Genomic DNA, 15,834 nt, shown 5'->3' on the forward strand with positions numbered 1-15,834 from the left:
AGGCACCCATGCCGGAAGGAGCTCGTACCGTAGTCGGGCGGCGATGCTGATACAGGACTGATTGACTGAGTGTATACCAGATCCGGAAATTCCTGGACTCTGGCCGCATCTCCTGGTACTTAATAGTGTGTCTTGCCTCCGTGCCCATAAGATTCTGAATGCTGGAACAGCGTGATCATGAGTAGTAGGCCATCATGCAACCCCAAAGCAATGCTACCGCAAATTGAGTAAGCATACGCAGGATTGATCTGGTGATGTACTCACCTCCGCTACAACTTGAAATGCCTCTTCATAACTTCAGGGACCTGTTCCTGCCAACTGCCATCAGTCTGCATGTGCCGCAATCGTCAAGCCTCAAGAAAGTCGTTTGGAGATACTTATGGGCAGCAATAGACCTGGTTCGAACGGACGTCAACTCGAACGAAATAAGGGCCTATGTAAGTAGAAAGCTCGACGCTGGGTTCAAGTTCCATCGAAGGCTCGAATCCACGTATGATACTAGACCGTGAGCGCTTGTAACAGCAGCCTGGGGACTCCGAGTCCCTCGGGGACAGGCGCACGTGGCTCTCACATCTTGAATCTCAACGACCACGTCCTCCCCAGTCCCCATCCTCTCACTTTCAGCCAGCCAGCCGCTGTGTCGACGACCGCACACGACGCAGCGTCATGTTCGCAGATGAGCTCAAGGCCCTCCGCAGGCTCGGCTTCCGCCATGTGCGCTGTGCTCGTCTTGCTCGAGGTTTCGGACATTGACAAACTCGGTGGCGCAGGTCCTGCTACAAGTCCTCAACTTCATCCAAGTACTTGGGTCGGGTTTCATGATGTGGAAGGGCCTTGGGCTCGTCACGAATACAGAGTCGCCAATCGTCGTCGTTCTCAGGTATGCTTCCTCGGTCATAATCGTGTGTCGTGCTATGGTACTAAGCAGCCTGCGACGCAGTGGATCTATGGAACCTGCGTTCTACCGCGGTGACCTACTCTTTTTGACGAATCCAGTGGATCAGCGGTATGCGACAGGTGACATTACTGTGTACAAGATCCCAGGCGCGGACATCCCCATCGTCCATCGAGTACTGGAAACGCACGATGTGGTCTCGAAGCGCGCCGAGTACGTATTTTGCTCGGCTGGTGCTCGTCGCTGAATCAAGGAAATCTTTGCTTAGCTACGTGGCTGCAAGTCCATTGGCACAACCTCAGCTGCTGCTGACGAAGGGAGACAACAACCCCGTTGACGATCTTGACTTGTACCAAGGCTTGGAATGGCTGGAGCGGAGACATATAATCGGGAAGGTGCAGGCGTGAGTACAGTCGACCTTCATTCTATGTTGGTCTAATTATGCACCCATATCAGCTTCCTTCCGTATGTCGGATATGTGACCATTGCCATGGTACGCTTCTACTTGACGCTTCATTATACCCGGCGCGGCTGATAAGACCGTCTTACTCCAGAACGACTTCCCGCAGCTCAAATACGCGCTGTTAGGGGGTCTCGGCTTGCTCGCTCTTATACAGCGCGAGTAAGCGTGTGCCTTCGCTTTCGCTGTCGCCCTCGCTCTGTCGATGTATTCTTGGTACTGGGTCAACTCGGATTAATTATTAGCTAATGCCTCCGCTGGTTGACCATTGTGGCGCCCGATGGCTTGACATGAGAAGATCGAAAGTTGTACTGCATGCGCCATCTGCTGAGCTGCTTTTCTCGTGACTATAGGGCCCTCTCACATTCGTGGCTTATCTTCTCAAACGCCTCAGAGCTTCTCCGATGATAACCAACAATGCTTCTCGTCGAACTCGCCTCCGACGTCGACCAAAGCTTGCTCGCGTCCTCATCGCACGGTACCAGCACAGTGCGAGTGTATCAATGCATCGTACATGCTCACCTGGCCGGGCTTGTTCGCTTCATAAACCGAAGTGGTATGTAGTGGACGCTAACATTGCCAGGCGTTTCTGTTCTTATCTCCGTTGGCGGCGGACTGTGCTGTCGAGCTAGCTGAGGACACAGAAGGCTTCCCACCCCATCCTGGGGCGTCCGGGACCCAACGTGACAGTATCCTTCCGTGGTCCCACCAATCATTCCCCACTCGAGGTACAAAACTTCCTCGCCCGAGGAGTCGCGTGCGCCAAACCTTCTGCCTCAGTTCTCCTTGTACAACCAGACTGGGTCTATATAAGACTGGCCGTCCAGCGCCGTGATTTGCGACCTGGCCTCTGGATACCTCCCTCTGGCGATGGCGGACCGTTTTGACGCGGAGATCGAGGAGCGCAGGCGGTCGAGCGGCTCGGACTCGGACTTCGAAGAGCTGAAAGCTGGACTCGATCCGGAAAAGAATGAAGTGGTCGTCGACGTCCTCCCCATAGTGGATCCCGAGGGCGGGTGTAAGACGCCACGTCTGTCGCCGTGTGGCGCTGTACAGGATGGCGTTTCCCCGACTCAGACCTGGCTGTCGAAGATCACGCGAATGCTCGCGGAATGGGGAATAGAGACGAACGGGTGCGTCCAGCTCTTCGCGCGCGAGTCGTCCGTCTGCTCACGATCGTGCGTTTCGCAGAATCGACCCTGTCCCTCCGGAGCAGCGGACGGATAAACGGCTGTACCAGCTGTTCTTCGTGTGGTTCTCCGCGAACGCGAACATCCTGACGTGAGATGAAGGTCTCCTGCGTGAAGCGCCCTTGCTAATGCTTTTCGTCGTAGGATGGCCGCTGGCACCGTAGGGCCTGTATTCTACGGGCTCGGTATCAGAGACGCTTGTCTGGTCATCGTGTTCGTGAACGTGGTGTGCGTCCGAGTGTGATCTTCCACGGTCTTCGCCAGCTGATTGTTCTGCAGCCTCAGTTCGTTTCCGGCATTCTTGTGAGTCGTGTCTGAAGTGACCTCATGACCCGCGGCTGACATCGTCGCTGCAGCGCAGTGTTTGGCCCGAAACTCGGAACGCGTTCTATGGTCCATGCGCGGTTTTCATGGGGGTGAGTGGGCACCTCAACGTCGTCAAATCACAAACCGACGTCTCGCTAGTTACTACGGCGCAATCATCCCAAGTATCCTCAACATACTATCCTGCCAAGGGTACCTTATCCTCAACACGATCATCGGCGGCCAGACCCTCGGCAGCATCTCCTCGCACCTGAACGCGACGCTCGGGATTGTCATCATCGGTCTCATCACCCTTGCGGTCTGTCTTTTCCTAGCCGTCCGAGTCAGCGCCTCGTCCTCATCGCTCAAACGACTCGTAGGTGGTCGTCAGCGGATATCGCGTCCTGCATTGGTACGAGACGTTCGTGTGGATACCGAACGTCATCGCCTTCGTCGTGATGGTTGCTGTCAGCGGGAAACACATCGTCGACGCGCCCCTCTCCGGAACGACGCCCGTGTATGGGTCTACCATCATGACCTTCGGGGCGACGCTTACGGCCACTGTCGTGAGCTGGGCTACGATCTCGGCGGACTACGGCGTCTACCACGACCACACCGCAAGCAGGTGAGTGTGAGACGGACAATACGTATTGCGCATTGACGACGTATCGTTGAATTAGCTGGCGCATATTCATCTATACCTACCTCGGATTCGTCGTCTCCAGTGTGCGCAGAAACATCATGCTTATACAGATTTGCGGTGATTGATTTCCTCTCGCTAGATGCCAGTGCAGCTGATTGGCGCATCGCTCGCTGCCACTGCTGTCTACATGCCATCATGGCGTGCGGGCCTAGGAAACGGCAACAACATCGGAGGGCTCATTGCTGCCGTTCTTGAACCTGCGGGCGGCTTTGGCAAATTCCTCCTCGTCCCCCTGTCGCTGACTGCGCCCAGTCAGTGCGCGCCGTCGATGTATACGGTGTGCACGAGCTTCATGACTATAGGGCGGGTGTTCCAGCGCCTACCGCGGTTTGTCGTGGCGATTCTCTCTACAGTAATGTGAGTGGCTAGCATGCATCCTTGTTGCTGCGTCCTTCCCCCGGTCGCCTTGAACTTCAGACGCTGACTGGTCCGTTCTCGCCTACAGCCTCATTCCTGTGGCAATCGTCGGCTCCACTCGGTTCTATGCTACGTTTGCCTCGATTCTCAGTACGTCCAGACGTTTTTCCATGTCATATCACTAGTCTCATGCTCTCGCAGGCTTCATAGGCTACTGGCTCGCGCCGTTCTTTGCTATCGTCCTCGTAGAGCACTTCTTCTATCGCAAGGGGCGCTGGTCCTCATACGACGTCTTTGAAGCGTGGGACCAGCCGGGACACCCGAACCTCCCGCGAGGATACGCTGCGGTCTTCACGTTCGTCGTCGCCATCGGCGTCATCGTGCTCTCCATGGAGCAGGATTGGTGGACGGGACCCATTGCTGCTGCCGGGACCGGAGACGTGGGGATGTTGCTGGGATTCGTTGTTTCGATCCCAGTGTACTTTTATGCGCGATGGGCAGAGAAACGGTGGATTGAACCACGTGTATAAGTGTCCTACCCCTGCAATACCTACCCCGTCAATGCCTCCTGAACCGCGTACTGGGAGTGACCTCTATAAACACCACAGTCCACGACCTGCGCGACAGTCTCCGTTGCAGATCGTCAAGCCAGCCAGGGATGCAGCAACTCGAGGCGAACACAGCACGCGTGCACGGCTGAGTCGAGCTGAGCTGTCGTTCTGGGGTTGACGTACCAACTCTATTCTCGAGGTGAGGTCGGTGCCTCGTCGAAAACGATGTATACTGCCGGCGCGATCGATGAGGCTAAATCGGGAGCATATTGACAGAATCTCAGAAAATAGGATCCGCGGAGGCCAACAAGTTGAGTCTACGTATCGATCGATAGGAAGTCGAGCCACACTGATTTTAGTGATCGTCATTTGCATAAGAGGAAGCCTTGCAGTGAAAGCCTCGCGTCTTCCTCCTCATCGATCATCAACCAAATCGTCTACCGGCCTATTCGACATAAGTACCATTGGACCAACTCTGGACGATCTACAACTTGAATGGTGCACATCATCGTCGATGGTCAGTCAAATTGTTCGCTTGATTCTCCATGTCACGGTGAATTTTGGCAGATGCCCTTTGTTCAGCGACCCATCCGACTTCAAGGGATCATCTCAACGACAGAGGCATGGTGTCTGTAGGTGAGTCATCTGCATACTTTGCTTGGCGCACCTTCAATCCGTCCGTTGCTGCTTTCGTCTTTATCGCAGTCGAATGCAAACCTTTCTCACTAAAAGTTACTCGCGGACGTACACTGCATCAAAGCAACTTGCAGCGACTACTCGCGCGTCGGTCGTCTCTACGTTCTCTCCTCCCTACCCTTTGTGTTACACCGTGGCTGTTTCATCAGCTTTTTACAGGCCCCTTGTGCACAATATCGTTCAGGATCGCCCCGGCAGATCGCTTAGTTTCTACTATCTTCAGGATGGCTCCGTGCCTGTTATGAGCTGCTCAAGAAAGTTGCTTTCATGGCAGCTCATACCATATGCGGAACTCAAGCCCTGTGCCTGAGGCCTGATTGACTTCCCATACCACTGTCATACCCTGCCGTAACCGTCTAACTGTTTGTAGTTAACTGTACCAAGCTCTACGCGAACTGATATACATTATCAACGGATCCGGGATGAAACAATGTATCAAGACTCTAGAGTGGGTGTGGGTAAGATGCTAGATGCGAGGGTGATACAGGTGTGATATGTCATCACTTATGAGCTACTCAAGGAAGTTCCAGCCGGGGTAAGGTGGACGCGACATGCGCGCACAGCCGAGTCTACTTCATCGAGCGAGCCTCCGTCGTTTGAAGTCACAAACTCGGCGACCGCATCCCAGAAGCCTTTGGGCAAAATTGGAGCTTGGTCACCGCGATGCACCGCGACTGACGGGGCTAGCTCTGCGAGGAACGCTCGCGCACGGATCTTCTGGATTTCCGCGAGCATGTCAACTTGCGAATGGAGGGATGGAACCTCGGCGAGCCCATCGACTATCCCAGACAACGTTGCGCGTTGTCCTAGCTGTGCATCCCATGGCCAGTTGCCGGCAGGCGAAGTTCCACCCGCAGGATACGAGGCTGCTGATGCGGAACAGTGCTTGCCAGGTTGGAATTGCGGCCCCATGTTGGTCTGGCAGTCAAGCTGCGACGATTGCTCTGGGATGTGGACCGCATTAGGCGATGGAACGTTTCTAGGTGCCGCCTCTTGTTGCTCGATGTAAGCGGAGTCGGGCGGCAGGAAAAAATGGCTAGACCATGAAGGTTGTTGGTAGGCCAGATCGTCTTCGTACGGTACCTCGTCCAGCGGAGAGGGCGCGTTTGACTGGGAGTATTGCTCTCCGATGTCACTCACCGGATACACAGCGGAGAGCGGCGCGCTCCTGCGCCAAGGTGGTATCCCGTCACCCAATAGCTGTGGAGGAGGCGACGGAACTATCGTCGCGTCCGATCGAAGGGAAGCTTGGGGAGCTTCTGAATGGCCAGCTCCCAGAGTTGATGTTGGGTCCAAGCCAATGTCTTCGACGTGCCACGACTTCAGGATCTCATTGGGAGAGGCGGCACTGACACGATGGTGAACCGAGCGTGGTTTCTTTCTTGAGTGAGCAGCAGTGTTCATTTCGGCGTTGCCCGTCTCGTCATGGACGTCCATCGCGAGTCGTTTCTTCCCCTTGACTGGCGGACAGCTTGGTATATTCTCCACATTCGGAGGGCTCAGAGACTCTTCAGCCTTCCATAGCGTACCTCCCTTGTAGAGGTCGTATCATAGTCAGCCTCGATACGGTGTCGTTCTCGAAGTACTGCTAACCTCGGTAATGCCCGTAAAGTGCCAACCGGCCACTCCCATACCTTGACCCGGAGACTGGTTCTGTCGAGCGATAGCTCGCTCTTGTTTTTGCTTCTGCTTCTTCATTGCAGGCATCTTGTCCTATCTTGTCCTTCCTAGGCGAGAGGAAACGCTCAGATAGAAGTAGTTAAGGCGAGTGTTCGTGTTCAGCTTGGAAGCGGAATATAGCCAAGAGACGCATATGATTGGAGGACACAGCGTCCTACAGCCGCTCTTAAGTATGCGAGGCAGCGGCATTTGAACCATATCGCACGTATCAGCGGCGATGTAGATCGATGAGTGGCTCACCCATTGTTCGCCATAAAAGGACACCCATGATTCCGAGATCGAGGCAACGACATATGATGTTATGCAAGAGTACCGCGTCTTGACCACGTCGGAAGTATGAGACAGCGGAGACGGACGTCGCATTACAGTCAGTAAGTGCAGCATCTGCGTGGCTTCGGTACCACAAAAGTCTCGTTCAGAGGATTCAAGCGGCTATCATCAGATAACTCACCATCTCTGATGGTGGTCCAGTGGCTTTCCGGTCTTTGGTCGATGATATGTTAATGGCTGCATTAAGTCCCCGACGAAACGTCAACAACAAGGCAGCAGCACAGTGTAGCTGGCCATTCAGGTGTACCGGATATGGTCATTGTTGCCTTGTCAATACAGAAATGACGTTCATCAAGATCTAAGTATCAAAATCACTTCGATAAAGAGTCCTGTATACTATCAAATGCAGACTTCGAGTAAAGATCAGTATACGGTACTACCACAAGGCTTAAACACGACCTACCAAGCCAAACACTACTAGTAGTAGACTGAAGTCCACCATCGTACTTCTTGGTCGATTCCAGCTTTCGCGATCAGATTCTTGATGAAATCGAATTGTTTCTGAGTAAGCCTCTTCTCGAAGTTCGTGTCTTTGCAGAGACACAAAATGTGAGCTTCCACATCTCCACAGTCTTTTGCGGCCTGTTTGACAGAGTCAGGCGCATCGTCATCGATAAGGCCGATCTTGTTCTCGAGGTAGTAGCCAATCTTGTCGGAGAGGTCGTCAAGCAGATTGACGACAACGCAGAAGAAGTTATCAGACTCCAAGTCGTCGACTGGCACCTTCGGCCCACGGAATGCCGCCCACACCTGTGCCCACTGGTTGTCGGTGAGGGCGAATCCGAGAAGTAAGGGCCCACCACCGTTCTGGTGCGATCGAGGCGGAGGCGGGCTGACGTCAACTAGTGGGCCTCTTGCGGACCGCGGCTGCAACGATGGTGTCTCGAAGCAGGCTGGGACCCCGAGAGTCTGCACGCTGGCATCTTTGTAGCTATGCAATGTCTGATAGAGATATCAGGCTATGCAAAACCCAGGCAAGAGCAACGAATGGATTGTAACTCACCTGAACCGCAGCATCCACTGGCATCTTCCAATGTCGGGAAGACCGTATTGCGAAATCGTAGTATATTGAATCCAAATACGCTGAGCCTCAATAACAAAGAGTCGCGGTAAGTTGGTTCTACTTCGCATAGTCCGTTTAGAACAGCTCATTACCGAGTCATTTGCGAACGCACTAGGTCTCCAAGTATCAAGGCACGTTCACTTCGTGTGACAGCGTACACTGACAGTGCGCTGCGGGTCTGGCAAGTTCACAGAGGAGATTCTCTTCGTAGGTGCGTCGCTATCGCGTCGAGAGTAGTCTTAGGCTTGTTTGTTCCATTTCCCTGATGAGAGAGCAGGGGTCGACGTTGACATGAGGATCAAGACGTAATGAAGTGGCGGGCGTCCAAAATAGGCAAGTAATGATATTCGTCGAAATTAGGTCGCTGACTGCGGCTGGCAGCGCTCATCTTCATATTTCTAGCCAGCTGCGACTGTCTCCGGCAAATCGACTTTTTATTTCTACCATGATGTGTGTGATGGGTGCTTCACTGGATGTTCTCATATGGCTGGATGGCGTCTCATGGTCACAGTCATCACGTTTAGTCGACTCAGACAGGAAGTCCGACGAAGATCTCGCGGTCACGGACATGCCTGTGAACATCGATACTGCTAGTACTTCTATCGTTCGGGATATGCATGTCTAACGGCGACAGTGCCAGTAGTGTTTACTAGGGCATGCCACGACAGCCCCATCAGCCTGAGTGCAGCTCGGATTCTAGGAAAGTACGGTTCAATTGATTCGTGGAAGCCACTAGTACCACCCTAGTAGTACAGTGATACTTACTGTCCACTGCGTATGTGCAGCTACATCGAGGCATACGACGTCAGGACCATTCGAAGAATGGGGTTCAGTAGCCTCGTGTTGAATCGTTGAATCGTTGAAGCCCGGATGCTTCGGTCTTACCCAATTCATTGCTACCATCTCATGATCCAGTCACTGCATGACGGCGCTTGACTCTATGATGACTGGAACCTCGTCCACTGCCCCTTACTCAGATGCTAAGCGCATTTCTCGTCCCCTGCCTCTCCTGCTCAGAATACTAGTCTACTCTACAAGAGGCGTGAACGTGGGAACCGGAGACAAACGCTAAGACAAACATGGGAGACATTCTCATTGGCTGAGAGACGGACGCCCGAGCGCTGCCCGAGCCTCTCAAGCGCTCCGAGCTTGCGCAACTGGCCGCAATACCTACCGGTTACCTGGCATCCTTCATCACTCAGACTCGCGCGGGGCACTTAACTTGAGTCGACTTCTCACTCTGGCATGGGAAGGTGCGGACCAGCAGGGCAGCGGTAAGGCACAGCAATCAACGAGCAGCATGTGACAGATAATCTGGAGAAAAGCGCGAGGAGGACACGGACAAGCAAAGCGACGAGAACGAAGGGGTCAGTCAGTACTTTTACGAGTGACAGGAATTTACCGAGCGCAGCGATGGAGACGGGCGCCGTGAGTGCAGATACACACGAGCGCGCGAGCTAATTGCAGGCACAGAACGCGGCGACATGCAGCACAACGCACCACGATCGCGAGCACGCAGGGCTAATGCCCAACGCGAAAACACGGCCGACGAATGGACCGCCGTGCCTGAGCAAAGGAGTCGGAGGTATGGGAGAATGGGCAGGCGCAAGACGCAGTCGCTGCGGCTACATGAAGCGCGACGCGCACGCAGACCGCGAGCGCGCCAAGCGAATGCCCAACACGCAGACACGGCCAACGAACGCGCGCAGAGCCAGCGGACAGGCGGGCGAGCATGCGGGCTGATGAGCAGGTGTGGACGGGCAAGCGAGTGGATGGGCGGGAGAGCGTGCGGGCGAACAGGCGAGTGGGCAGGCGACAGCACACTGACACACCTCGACCGTGAGCGCGCCGCTGGGCGAACACCCAACGCACGCAGGCACAGTTGACGGACGCGCACGCAGCCGATATGCGGACCACGGGCGCGGCCATAGCTACGAGCAGGGAGAGCCAGCAGATGGCGGGCGCAGACGGGAGCGAGTGGGCAGGGAAGGACGAATGACTGACAGAGACGGGTGAGGACGAGGGGATGAGATGGGCCGGTTGAGCAAGAACGAGTGAATTTCAGGTACGACATGCGGCAACACCAAGGATGCAAGCACAACGCGCGCTCGAGTCTGCTTGAGCCCGTTGCATCGGACGCGGTGCTGCCGGTGCATGAGAACACTCGACACCATCCCGCATCTCATGTAGGTGACGACGAATAGCGGAAAAGAAGTATGTTGCTATCAGATCCCATTTACTGAATGCTTCTACCGTGACGACCACTCGCATCACCACACCGACACGCCGACTACGACTACACAGGCATCCGTACGCTCCTCCCATCGAGCAACGGCGCGGGCGAGTGAGAGAAGAGCGAACATGGTATGTAGAGCGAGCTTCTGGAGGCAAACAACGACTCATCAGCTTTCCAGCAATCGATAGGGTGGTCCAACTCGGAGAGACCATGGGCATAGTTGTGCTGTACGTGACGTGTGCATATCACCCATCCTGTCTCCCTTACTGCTGCCCGGGGAGACATCTGTCAGTCGAGGTACCTCAGGTAGCTCCCGAGCAGTTGGTATCCCACAGACTGGCATAGGGCCACGAGCCGACTCCCGAAGGGAGGCGGCTGAGTGGCCTTTCAATTATCAGTCTCTTACGAAGTTGCCTACACTTGCGAATTAAACATCATTCAGCACTCTCGCCCCGCCATGAGCTCGAAGCTATAAGTAATGTAACCGGCTCGGAGATATCAGTAAGTTGCAATCGAACGCCGCATACCTGTAGCGGAGCACGGGCATCGGCTAGTAGGAGAACATGCAACGCTCATGAATACTGGGCATGATGTCATTCGTCCAGTCCGTCATAGTTCGCCGCAAGCGAACCCTTGCCGTGCCGTACCATCACTGGCAGTGGCAAACGCGTGGCAGAGCTATTGAGATAAGTAGCCGTTCGTGCCGCATCTCTCAATTTTTTTTTCTATTGAAAGCGCAGCTTCGAAAGAGCCGGAGAACGGTGAGTGCTGCATTGTACATAGCAATACGAAGGGGTGGATGAGTGGCTCGCTTCAACGAGCCCGACTTGAGGTTACAGCGGTTTTCAGAACTATGCGGAATCGCGAGAAAAACGAAAACGCACCTCGGGCACTGGGCCAGCGCCCCGAGCCACGATTAGATTAGATGCAGTCCGAGTTAGGAAGCCATTAGATTGATACGACGCTGCGCGTCCCGCCTCTCCGAGCGAGCGATGTAACAAGCTTCAGGGTGAAGTCGACTGTGAACAAAAATGGGAAGGGTATGTAAATAAGGCATGCAGAGGTCTGGTATCTTTTCCCCATCCAATGACCATTCACTTTAGCATCGGATGGAACCACTTGATCAAATTTACTCGAAAAACCAACAGAGCTCATCTAGCAATGGTCCTCGCACTGGACCGTAATTTAGACAGCCAAAGATGTGTGTAAAGCTGTTTGTGCTCCACATTTACCCTGGTCATAACACCCAATGTGCACAACATTGCCCTTGCCATGCAACTGTATAGTATACTTACATTAATTATCAATTCATCACAGAATGGGTCCTGCTCAACGTGCTGCTTCACTCCGGATTTCATTCATTCATGTCTGAAAGTCAAAAGATCTTGTTCGCGGACTGAATGTATATGTACTACTTACGTTAGAGCAACTGAGTCGTTCGTACTTACTGTATGTTGTTTACATACTCAGCTACCCACACTTACTATATATGCTATATTATATACATTGCGCGCCGCGCATTGTGAGCCCTACTTTTCCACCGTTTTTCCTGCTGCATTGGTGTGTCAGCGTAGCTCGCTGCCATCTTGTTGTCATTTACATGTAACGACTGTGATTTCGTATGCCTGCTGACCGAAATGGCCTAGCTTATCAGTTCCAGATTTGGCCACTATCTAATCTAATCGTGGCTCGGGGCGCTGGTCCAGTGCCCGAGGTGCGTTTTCGTTTTTCTCGCGATTCCGCATAGTTCTGAAAACCGCTGTAATCACCCAGCGGGTTTGCAGGGCACATTCAGACTCCGCTGTGGCGCGGCCTCCCGTACGCGCACAAGTCGCGCGTCGCGCCCTCTTAGAGTCGCCAACGCCGTACGCAGCCTAGAACATACCGCGGGGGCGGGCACAGCGACGAGTGGACGGCTGGGAATGGTGCAGCTGGCGGGGGCGGGCGAGGGCGAGGGCGAGGGCGAGGGCGAGTGCTAGAGCCGTGTCAATACATAATTCTAATATATTTGTTAATGCTCTATACACTCGCGCTATACGATCGACACTAACGTCGATCAATCAACACTCTATGGTCATTACAGAATACTTCAGTACTATTAGTCCGACGTGCGAGTCCGCGCCGCGCGACTCGGACTCCAGCGCGTCGCGCACATCAGAGTACTACCTTCCAAGTTGTGGCCCACGACACTCTCGTCGGCTGCGTTTGCACGCGGGGCACTGGCCCTATGTGCTCGTGGTCGGCGTGTTGCGCACGCCCCGGCCCTGCTCAGCGTCGTCGTCGTCTCCCATCCTGAGCTCGCGCACGCGCTCCGTTCGTGCGCCATGATTGCGTGCTGGGCATTCGTCCAGCACGCTCGTGGTCGGCGTGTGTGTCGTCCCCTGCTTGTGTGCCCGCTGACCCGCCCGCCCACTCGCTCGTGTGCCTCCTCGTGTGCCTCCTCGCGTGCCTCCTCGCCCGCCTACTCACCCGCCTGTCAACCCGTGTGCCTGTCTGCTCACCTGCTCGACCAATCACCCATGTACTACCTGCCTGTTCACCGGCCCGCCCGCCTTCCCGCTCGCGTTGCGCGCGTTCGGTGGCTGTGTCTGCGTGCTGGACATTTGCCCAGCGCGCTCGCAGTCAGCGTGTATGCTGGCCGCCCGCGCCCGCGCGTCCGCTCGTCCAGTGGTCCAGCCGTCCGTTGGCCGTGCCTGCACGCAGGGCAGAGGACCTGCGTTCTCGCGGTAACCGTGCGAGTCGTGCTGCACGTTGCCGCGTCCTGTACCTGCGTTAGTAGCGGGGTCGCTCGCGTGCGTTTGCGCTCACCTATGGGGACTCGCTCTCGCCCTCCCCCGCCAGCTACTCACCCTTCCCAGCCGTCCACTCTTCACTGTGCTCGCGCCCGCAGTATGTTCGTGGGCTGCGTACGGCATTGGCGACTGTCAGACTCAGAGGGCGCGACGCGACTTGCGCGCGTACCGGAGGCCGCGCCACAGCGGAGTCTGAAATGCCCTGCAAACCCGCTGGGTGATTAACCTCAAGTATTAGATATAGCAGCATGTAATGTCTACATAGGGCTTCGCCCTCAGTGACAATAACGGGAATCAACAACTTTGTGAACCTCCTGTTCGTCATCGACGAGGTCAGCGACGAACAGGATAGCGCCGGTGCTCGCCGCACCGGCGACGTATTCCTGAACGCTCTGCGCACCCCAGGTTCGGACGACGGCTCCGCGTTGGCAAAGATGACCATCGAGTGAGTCTTTTGCCCGCTCAGGCCGTTCAGCCGTCGGCTGACGCGCAGAGCAGATTTGGAGCCCGGCTGCTCCAATGCGCAGGTCCGGGCTGCGTCCGACGCTTCTTCAAACACTGCGAGGACTATATCGACGCGGTAGCTCAGGAGGCCGAGCTCCGAGGACGTGGGGTTGTCCTTGACATGGCCTCCTACGAAGCGCTGCGGCGCGAGAACAGCGCGACACGCCCGTGCTTGGTCCTTACCGAGTCCTGCTTGGGAATCGACCTTCCTGACCAAGTCTTCGACGATCCGACATTTATGTCGTTGTATTGGGCCGCGGTGGACATGATAAATTGGTCGAACGTGAGTCGGTCCTGATATCTTTCCAAATCAAGACACCGTGACTCTGACACCTCGAGCAGGACATTTATTCGTGGAACATGGAACAGGCGGCGGGGATGAGCGGGAACAACGTCGTCACGGTGCTCATGCACGACGAGGACGCCGATGTGCAGACCGCCGCCGATCGTGTGGGGAGTCTCTTCAAGACCCTCATGGACCGCTTCGTGCAGGCTCAGAGCCAGCTGCCGAGCTGGGGCTCCGCCGTCGACCAGATGGTCCAGAAGTATGTGAAGGCGCTGGAGTACTGGATTGTCGGGAATATCGAGTGGAGCTTCGATACCCAGCGTTACTTCGGACCACTGCACGCGGAGATCAAGGCGTCCCTTGTCGTCTCCATCCGCCCTCGATGATGACTAAACCCTGGGTTAGTTCGGATGTCCTTGGTGCAGAAAGTACATGCTGGCAAAAGCTGATCGTATATCACATGCCTTAGCCTTGAAAGCCACCTCTCTCCTCCGTCGAAGAAACCCTCTTGAGACGCCAACTATGAATACTACTCTTCGTAAGTTACGATGCACGAGAATGTTTTTGTACACTCCGATTTTGTCCCCTGCCTTCAAGATGGACCCTATCGGCATTCAGTGATGTTATTGCTACTCCTGAGACGTCATAGAGCACTAACCTGCGGCGGACTCACATACTTATTGTCACTGAGTTACATACGCGAGTTACGAGTTACGATTGCGCTAATTATAACTCAGGTAACATGCAACCTCGTCGACGTCTACATTGCCAGTGAACGGAGGAGTTTGGAGAGCATGGACGGAAACGAAGGAGCACATGAGACGAAAGCAGACAAGATAGTCATGATGGTATTTCCGCAGCTTCGTTTTGAACGGCTGTTCGCGTCAATTCGTACAAGGGACACAGCACACAACGGGTTATTTGGGGAAAAGGTAGCTGGAAATTGACTAGCGAGAATGATAGATATAGGGAACATGTTTGAATAAAGGAGATACTGGGGACTCGGATTTCAAGTTGGCTGTCCTAGTTCGTCGCCATACAAGAGTCTCTTAGAGAGACGGATGAGGTTGTATGCAACCCATGTGATTCCATCCTTGGTCCCGCCCACTAAACACGTTTCAGCATCATGATACGGCTCTAATTAAAGATGACCGCCGCATAACTAACCTGCTCCATGTACTACGTCGCACGAATCCACCATCGCGCCTCTTGGTCAATTCCAGCCCGCGCAATGAGATTCTTGACGACATCAAATTGTTTCTGAGTAGGTCTCATCTCGAAGTCCGTGTCTTTGCAGAAATACAGAATGTGAGTTTCTAGCTCTCCGCAGTCTCTTGCGGCCTGTTTGACGGAATCAGGCGCATCGTCATCGATTAGACAGACCTCGTTCTGGAGAGGGTATTCAGTCTCTAATGAGAGCTGTATGAGCAGATTGGCGCCGGCAGCGAAGAAGTCCTGCGTCTTCTTGGCGGGTCGGTATGTCGCCCACACTTGCAACCACTGGGCTTCAGTGAGGGCAAATCCGAGTAGCAGTCGGGCTTTCTTATGTTTATCTGACGGACGTGGAGGTTGATCAATGTCGACTAGTGGCTCAGACGATGAAGTTGGTGGCTGCGAATATGAGCTGGTGCGCGCCGGCTCAGGGGAGGATTGGCCTTGCGTACTGACCTAGTATTGAAAGCAATATGTTAACGAATCGAACACGCGAAATGACTGACTAGTGACCTACTGGTGGTGAAGCATCCATACTGCGATAGTTCAAGTTTAATGACAGACTTGGTACTTAAG

The 15,834-nt window shown here is 54.6% G+C and overlaps 5 protein-coding genes across 5 annotated transcripts; 4 read left to right on the forward strand and 1 right to left on the reverse strand.

The window, feature by feature from the left end:
- The first annotated feature begins 554 nt into the window (after positions 1 to 554).
- Positions 555 to 1,727, forward strand: B0H18DRAFT_980083 (uncharacterized protein). The gene is made up of 6 exons (XM_048044438.1): positions 555 to 714; positions 771 to 880; positions 941 to 1,108; positions 1,164 to 1,298; positions 1,352 to 1,388; positions 1,450 to 1,727. Exons 1-6 carry the CDS (start codon positions 667 to 669, stop codon positions 1,519 to 1,521), a joined length of 570 nt encoding a protein of 189 aa, XP_047898289.1. The 5' UTR covers positions 555 to 666; the 3' UTR covers positions 1,522 to 1,727.
- Positions 1,728 to 3,208: 1,481 nt separating this feature from the next.
- Positions 3,209 to 4,764, forward strand: B0H18DRAFT_980091 (uncharacterized protein). The gene is made up of 5 exons (XM_048044439.1): positions 3,209 to 3,473; positions 3,529 to 3,574; positions 3,631 to 3,908; positions 3,997 to 4,058; positions 4,110 to 4,764. Exons 1-5 carry the CDS (start codon positions 3,307 to 3,309, stop codon positions 4,436 to 4,438), a joined length of 882 nt encoding a protein of 293 aa, XP_047898290.1. The 5' UTR covers positions 3,209 to 3,306; the 3' UTR covers positions 4,439 to 4,764.
- Positions 4,765 to 5,659: 895 nt separating this feature from the next.
- On the reverse strand, positions 5,660 to 6,911 carry B0H18DRAFT_1101750 (uncharacterized protein; the record flags this gene model as incomplete). The annotated part of the gene is made up of 2 exons (XM_048032530.1): positions 6,749 to 6,911; positions 5,660 to 6,688 (listed from the first exon to the last, which is right to left on the reverse strand). The coding sequence occupies exons 1-2, from the start codon at positions 6,860 to 6,862 to the stop codon at positions 5,660 to 5,662; spliced, it is 1,143 nt and encodes a 380-aa protein (XP_047898291.1). The 5' UTR covers positions 6,863 to 6,911.
- A 260-nt stretch (positions 6,912 to 7,171) lies between these two features.
- On the forward strand, positions 7,172 to 10,727 carry B0H18DRAFT_1101751 (uncharacterized protein; the record flags this gene model as incomplete). The annotated part of the gene is made up of 12 exons (XM_048032531.1): positions 7,172 to 7,206; positions 7,630 to 7,953; positions 8,230 to 8,274; positions 8,344 to 8,439; positions 8,631 to 8,821; positions 9,431 to 9,502; positions 9,549 to 9,599; positions 9,696 to 10,067; positions 10,105 to 10,240; positions 10,294 to 10,414; positions 10,533 to 10,592; positions 10,643 to 10,727. 12 exons carry the CDS (start codon positions 7,172 to 7,174, stop codon positions 10,682 to 10,684), a joined length of 1,545 nt encoding a protein of 514 aa, XP_047898292.1. The 3' UTR covers positions 10,685 to 10,727.
- Positions 10,728 to 13,453: 2,726 nt separating this feature from the next.
- On the forward strand, positions 13,454 to 14,432 carry B0H18DRAFT_1114966 (isoprenoid synthase domain-containing protein; the record flags this gene model as incomplete). The annotated part of the gene is made up of 4 exons (XM_048033191.1): positions 13,454 to 13,473; positions 13,522 to 13,701; positions 13,755 to 14,043; positions 14,103 to 14,432. The coding sequence occupies 4 exons, from the start codon at positions 13,454 to 13,456 to the stop codon at positions 14,430 to 14,432; spliced, it is 819 nt and encodes a 272-aa protein (XP_047898293.1).
- Positions 14,433 to 15,834: the final 1,402 nt, after the last annotated feature.

The sequence above is a fragment of the Fomitopsis serialis genome (genome assembly GCF_022376445.1).
Source record: "Fomitopsis serialis strain Sig1Antser10 chromosome Unknown B0H18scaffold_6, whole genome shotgun sequence".
NCBI classification, from domain to species: Eukaryota; Fungi; Basidiomycota; class Agaricomycetes; order Polyporales; family Fomitopsidaceae; genus Fomitopsis; species Fomitopsis serialis.

Excerpts from the sequence above, each read along its gene's own strand:
- B0H18DRAFT_980083 (XM_048044438.1), top strand. The coding sequence starts at position 667 with ATGTTCGCAGATGAGCTCAAGGCCCTCCGCAGGCTCGGCTTCCGCCAT. Across the intron at positions 1,109-1,163 it reads GTGGTCTCGAAGCGCGCCGA|CTACGTGGCTGCAAGTCCAT; the intron begins GTACGTATTTTG and ends ATCTTTGCTTAG. Across the intron at positions 1,299-1,351 it reads ATAATCGGGAAGGTGCAGGC|CTTCCTTCCGTATGTCGGAT; the intron begins GTGAGTACAGTC and ends CACCCATATCAG.
- B0H18DRAFT_980091 (XM_048044439.1), top strand. The coding sequence starts at position 3,307 with ATGGTTGCTGTCAGCGGGAAACACATCGTCGACGCGCCCCTCTCCGGA. Across the intron at positions 3,474-3,528 it reads CACGACCACACCGCAAGCAG|CTGGCGCATATTCATCTATA; the intron begins GTGAGTGTGAGA and ends TCGTTGAATTAG. Across the intron at positions 3,575-3,630 it reads TCGGATTCGTCGTCTCCAGT|ATGCCAGTGCAGCTGATTGG; the intron begins GTGCGCAGAAAC and ends TCCTCTCGCTAG.